The sequence below is a fragment of the Mercurialis annua genome, linkage group LG3 (genome assembly GCF_937616625.2).
Source record: "Mercurialis annua linkage group LG3, ddMerAnnu1.2, whole genome shotgun sequence".
Taxonomy (NCBI): Eukaryota; Viridiplantae; Streptophyta; class Magnoliopsida; order Malpighiales; family Euphorbiaceae; genus Mercurialis; species Mercurialis annua.
In genome coordinates, this window is record NC_065572.1 from 56,313,350 (window position 1) to 56,319,673 (window position 6,324).

The 6,324-nt window shown below is 34.0% G+C and overlaps 1 protein-coding gene across 3 annotated transcripts; it reads left to right on the plus strand.

The window, feature by feature from the left end:
* Positions 1-490: 490 nt before the first annotated feature.
* LOC126675220 (uncharacterized) lies at positions 491-5,994 on the plus strand. 3 transcript variants are annotated; one of them, XR_007639702.2, is made up of 7 exons: positions 491-773; positions 2,354-2,506; positions 2,784-2,877; positions 3,031-3,113; positions 3,656-3,809; positions 4,516-5,140; positions 5,239-5,994. XR_007639702.2 is itself a non-coding variant. In XM_050369829.2 (6 exons), the coding sequence occupies exons 1-6, from the start codon at positions 621-623 to the stop codon at positions 4,749-4,751; spliced, it is 873 nt and encodes a 290-aa protein (XP_050225786.1). In that variant the 5' UTR covers positions 491-620; the 3' UTR covers positions 4,752-5,170. The 3 variants fall into 3 exon arrangements, 1 of the variants encoding a protein (XP_050225786.1); XR_007639703.2 differs by lacking the exon at positions 491-773 and adding an exon at positions 2,122-2,216; XM_050369829.2 differs by lacking the exon at positions 5,239-5,994 and having other exon boundaries at positions 4,516-5,170.
* The last annotated feature ends 330 nt before the right edge of the window (positions 5,995-6,324 follow it).

Genomic DNA, 6,324 nt, shown 5'->3' on the forward strand with positions numbered 1-6,324 from the left:
TAAACGATTTAGTACCTGAATTTTAATCCGTTAAACGATTTAGTCCCTTAAATTAACATAAGGATCTCTCAGTTAACAGAATTAAAACTGAGGGACCATTAAATAGATTTTTAAAATAAGGGGTCCCAAACTGTTAATTATGTTATACTTCAGGAGCCTTTAAGTAATTTGCTCTATATTTTAACAAATAAATTCCAAAAAGGAATGAAACCTATACTTTCTTCTAATTTTTTTTTCAAGAATTAAAATTGAACCAAAATTTCAATCGATTAAATTAGTTTAATTAAATTAATTGAAATCAATAATAAATTTCAATTTTATTTGAATTGCGCTCAATCCTACTCCTATCCAATTGTAGAATTCACGTGGTGTATATGTGTATCGAAAGAAAAAACAGTGGAGTGACCAAATTGTTAAGTGTAAAAAGTTCAAACACCATAATGGTATTTATTCCTTTTAGAGAATTGCTAACCCAAACAACAATTATGTGTGTGTTATTGCTTGCTGCAACTGTTTTATGATTACCACAATAAATGGAGCTTTAAAGCTAAAAGCTAACCACTTTTAATGTAATCAGCACCGCAAATCTCTCTCTGAGGAACTCCTTTTTCCTTGAAAAAATGAAGCTTTTTTCAGTTATGAAATACCCACCATTCATGGCTACTCCAACGGCTCTGTGTTCCTCAAGAATGGCTTCTTCTTGTTCAATTCTCAATTGGGAAGCTGCGGTTTCAATGGTTCAAGGAGCTTCCAGAGGAATTGGACTTGAATTTGTCAGTTTTCTTTATGATTTTTTTTTGAATTATTTCTTTCAATTTTGCTGCTTCAATTATTTCATAGCTAATTTAGAAATGGGTGGTAGTTTTTGTCTTACACTGTGTCCTTCCTTGTATGCATATCTGTGCCATTACTGTTATATTATTTGTTGAGATAATTTTGGAAAAGGATTAGTAGCTTTGGTTGATTGAAATTATGAGATAAGAATTATTAAAATGCTGAATGAGATTGATAGTAATAAGAACAAAGGGTCAACATTGTCCTCAAACTTGTGTCTCGGGATCAAATAAGTTCATTTTTAACTTTTTGGGTAAATTAGACCCAAAACTTGTATTTTCGGGGTCAAATAAGTCGCTTAAACAACTGCAGTTCTTTAATTGTTACGATTCATTCCACTAATTTGGTCCGATGCTGCATTCATTGATTGCCTCTCTTGCTGATGATTTTGTCAAATATTTCATTTTTTCTTGGTTAAACTTAGAATGGCCCTATTTGAAGTAAGTAAAAATTAGAAAGCTCTAGTTTACAGTACAAGTCTCTTTGTGACATGACTTTAAGAATTTAGCATTAACTTACGGCCTTGTTCTTTTTATTATTGAAGGACAAAGCTGATTGCTGAAACATGCAGTCAAGTTACTGGCTCAAGTGCATATGTGAAAGTTGACACACCCATGCATTCACTTCATTCACATTCTCCTTCAGCTGAGTTACTTATTGTTGAGTCTAATCAGTAGTTGGTTTGCAGGTCACATTGGATCCTAACTTTAAAACTTGTTTATCTTACTAACTCAGCTTGAACTCATTAATACTCCACGAATTCTAAGATTTGAGTGATTGTTTAATATATGCATGAAATACTCCATTTTTTATTTTGTAGTTGTGTGAGTTTAACTAGTCACATCACTAGATAATTACATGGTACATAAACTCATCAAATGTAAAGAAACTTAAAGGCTGCGATATTTGGTGACCGGTATAATTTAAGCCTACAGATATTAGTCAATGGATCCGCAGTTTAAAGTGGACTACTATTGCATGCAGATGTCAATAACTTTAGATAATGTTTCAGAAATGTGCCTTATGGGTGAAACATTTGAGGCCAGTATAAAGAATTCTAAGGTCATACAATGATAAAACAAATTCCTCTGGCTGATTGGGCAGATGTATAGAGAGGATATTGGGATTATATTTGTATCCACGTGAGTATGGTCCCCTCTTGTCACTTTAATGCATACTAAAGGGCAATGCGTCTTATCTTATTTTTGATAAAATTGTATTTTCTTGTGTAGTTTTACAGTTTCTATTTGGAAATAAAATCAAATGCTTAAAAAACATAATTTCAAGCTGGGTTTGGTTGCACTGCACAAGCTGTGTTCGAGCTTGCCTTATATGGTTGCACTGCACAGACTGTTTTATGTTTTAAATGATACTTGATAATGGCAAGTGGTGCTTACAGTGAGATTGAGTCATTGCATTATTAAAGGGCTAAGATTAATTGCTTGTTCTCTTATATTTAATATGCAGGCAATTAGTCAATATGTGCTATAAAATTTGAATGGTTTACTGCCTGATACAGGTTAAACAACTTTTGGAAAAGGATGAGAAAGGGCATGTCGTTGCAACTTGTCGAAATCCTGATAAAGCAACGGGACTCTTCGATTTGAAAAACAAGTTTGCTGACCGTCTCAACATTCTACAGCTGGACTTAACTGTTGAAAAATCTATAGAGGTTGATTCTTCTTTCTTGGTCTTTATTCTTGCATTTTCCAGGACCCGAATTAAATCACCTAATACTCTAGATGAATCTACTAGAAATCACTTGCCTTTTATGACATTTAAATGTAAAAGGAACTTGGATCTTATTACCAATTTAGGGCTGGAAGCTGGTGAATTATGAACTTTTGTTTATTTTCTTGCACCATCTTCATGTGATGATATGGTGTGTTAATTCTTTTAGTTCTTCCATTAACCTTTTGCAGCTTCCTAACATAATCTCGTAATAACAGGCATCTGCAACGTCCATAAGGGAGAAATATGGTTCTTTGAACCTTCTCATTAATGCCTCAGGCATCCTTTCAATACCCAATGTCTTGCAACCAGGTAGGAATATTGCATCATTGTCTTCACAAATGTTTTGAGTTTAGAAGTAAATTTTACATCTACAGTAATTTAAACAATAAAATACGAAAAACTCCTCTTTCTATGAACTCCTGAGTAGAGGAATAAAGTTAATTTTTTTGGTTTCCAGTGCAGAAACTACCTTGACTAAAGTAGAAAAGTCGTCGTTAATGCTCGCTTATGAGGTCAATGCTGTGGGTCCAATTCTAGTAATGAAGGTATGTGGAATGGTTTGAGAATCATTTTGGAAAAGCTAAGTGTGTATTAAAAGAAGTAGTAGTCTAGTCATGAGTGATCTGTGGTGAAATATTATAGATTTGTTGTGCTTTAGTTAATATTCTGCTTACTCTGTTACATTACACAAAATGATTATATTAGTTTTTTTCCTGCTTGTAAATGTTCCAGGGAAGAAAAGTACATAGGTCAATTAGTATTCAGTAAAGATTACAATCAACTTAATTAAGAGTGTACACTGGTTTGAACTGAACCAAACCAAAATCTATAAAATTATGTTTTCAAATTGAACCAAACTGGATTTTAAAGGATTTTTTTTTCTTTCAAACTGAATCGAACGATTCGATTCTGTTTTTTAATTCGGTTTTTACCAAAAGTTAACTAAATCTTTTCAAAACCACATCGAATCGAAAAACAAAAAGTTTTTCTATAAGGATTCAGTAGAGATTACAATCGATGGGGTTTTTTTTTCATAATATCCCTTGATGATTCACGCACGTTTTACATTGTGATTTACCATTTGCAGCACATGTGGCCTCTTTTGAGGGCTGGAGGGGGCTCAGGCACTCAAAGAGATGTTGCAGTTGTTGCCAATTTAAGTGCAAGGGTCGGATCAATTGGTGATAATCGCTTAGGAGGCTGGCACTCTTATCGAGCTTCAAAGGCTGCCTTAAATCAGTGTATGATTGGCCCCTTTCTTTCTATATTATTAATTTTGTAGGATCTACAAGTTAAGTTGACATCTGATGCTTCTTCTGAATACATCCAATAATCGGTTAGACATTGTTGGTTATTTCTATTTCAAGGATACTTTTTAGTGTTTCCTTTGTTGGGACCTTTCAATTCATAGGCTAGCTATAGAAAGCCCAAAAAGGATGTAATCTGGTTCCCGAAAAGCATTTGCTGAAGTTCAATTTTGGTCTCTGTTTGATGCTATAGAAACTAAATGGGAAAAGCATGCACAAATAGCGTGTGTGCAAAAAACGAATCAAACTGAATAATCGAACATAACTAATAAATTTGGTTAGATTTGGTTTGGCATTATATATATTTTGGCTTTTGGGTCAGATTTGGTTTTAAAAGTAGAAAAGTATATATTCACTTTTCGCACAAACCAAACCGAAAATATAACCAAAACTAAAAAATCAACCAAATCAATTGGTTCAGTTTGGTTTGGAATTTGATGTTTTAACTGTTAGCCTCGGTTCGGTTTGGACCAAATACTCACCCCTATGCACAAACTCGAAGCCTTCACGTGCTAAGGGGTTAACTATTCTTATTTTCTTATGTTAGTGTGGAGTCTGTCACAGACAACATACTTGATGCAAGAAAATTCACTTTTGATTTCTGTTTAATGATGGTACTTATGTCTGCTAATGATGGCAGTGACGAAAACCATGTCTGTCGAGCTTGCAAGAAAGAAGGATCCAGTAGTATGCATCCTTTTGCATCCAGGAACGGTAGACACCGACCTGTCCAAGCCGTTTCAGAGAAATGTTCCTCAAGACAAACTCTTCAGCAAAGAATTCTCAGTGCAGAAGCTGTTGCACATTATCAACAATGCAAAAAGCCATGATAATGGAAAATTCTTTGCCTGGGATGGCCAGGAAATTCCTTGGTAACTGATACTGCTTTAATCACCAACCAAATCACATCAGGTCCTATAGTAGATTATGGCTCATCGTGGAATTATCATAACGCTGCTGTCTGTTTCTCTAGTTCTTGATAGTGCTCGGGGATTTTAAAACATAGTCAAGTTCTAAGCCTCTAACTCAATTCAAGCTTGAATTTCTTTTGATAGCATCTCTCGGAAGTTGGAACTACCTTTTTCAAGTAACGAAATGCATGGTGTTTCCTTCTCCGTTGGAGGTATCATTATCTCTCGTCAGCTTCTTTGTTGGTTCTTGTGAATGGTAGTCCTTTGTCTACTTCAGAAACCCGCAAATTGTAATGTAATCCAGAGGTTCACTACGAATGGTACTCGAACCAATTTTTACTTTTCAATTTGCAGGTGATAATCTATTTTTTCTTCATTTTGACACTGAACATCTCAAGAATCTCATTCGGATCCTTCATTGTTTTGCATTAAAACAACTTTTTTTTTTTCAGATTAGAGTATCGGACCATTTCAGATAATTTGAAGCTGACATGGCAACCAGATCGGAACCATGATCTTTAAGTTGTTTCATTTCAACGGTTGTCACATCAGTTTCAAACCAAGGTACTAATTTAAAGCAAGATATAAAGATTTGGATCATTGTTATCTAGAAATTTAAATCAAAGGTAGCTGTGCAGATATGTTTTTTGCCCTTTTCCTCCGAAAGATGGTTCTTATTAAATTTAGGGAAATTTTTACCTACTCCCGGTCCATGAATTTTCCATGCACCTACCCAATAAAGTGTTAGAAAATCTAATACAATACTCTATCTCTTCTTATTATTTTCTTTTTGTTCTCATTTCTCTAACACCTTATTGGATAGGTCCATAAATTTTTCATGGACCGGGTCTAGGTAAGAACTTCCCTTAAATTTATTTTTCAATGTGTCCCTATTTATAGTATGTCTTTATTTCACATGCCAACTACTGTTGTAAGTTTTGTTTTTTAAAGAGTTATTTCAAAAGGTAAAAGTGCCACATTAGAAGTTTAAAAGACTACCCCTCTTCGGAGTTGGATTTGGGTGTGGGTGGATGTTGCAAATCCGAGGCTTGATTAAATTTTTTGTTATCCGAAATTAATTATTTTTTATTTTCATTATTTAAGCCTTATATGAGAAGGCTATATTTTGACTAAGTAAAAAACAGTTTTGGTTAATGTTTAAAAAATCGGAACAAACTTGGACTGAGCAATTAAACACGTTTAATTAACTTCTGATTAGCTTTAGCCTCCATAATTTTTACTCTCAGATTTTTAGCAACTAAAAATATTTTCTATCTGTTATTTAAATGTAAACTTACTGGATTAGGGTTGATCAATTGATCATATATTAACTACTGCTTCTCCTGTGCCTACTTAATTACGTAGAAGAGCTGTTGTATCCTGGAGTATATTTCGATATACTTTTAGGGCAGTGACATCACGCCTCGAGCTTAAATACACTCTGTTCATTCTAAATATTATATAACAACTACGGTTCAAAATCAACCGGAAAAGACTGTTAAAGAAATGGAACGTATCAATTGGACTTGGGTGAGGAA

What these genes read in the sequence shown, in the direction of transcription:
- LOC126675220 (XM_050369829.2), top strand. Translation starts at nt 621, where the DNA reads ATGAAGCTTTTTTCAGTTATGAAATACCCACCATTCATGGCTACTCCA. An exon ending in GAGGAATTGGACTTGAATTT is followed by an intron (nt 774 to 2,353) that starts GTCAGTTTTCTT and finishes TGCCTGATACAG; the next exon opens with GTTAAACAACTTTTGGAAAA. An exon ending in GTCCAATTCTAGTAATGAAG is followed by an intron (nt 3,114 to 3,655) that starts GTATGTGGAATG and finishes TACCATTTGCAG; the next exon opens with CACATGTGGCCTCTTTTGAG.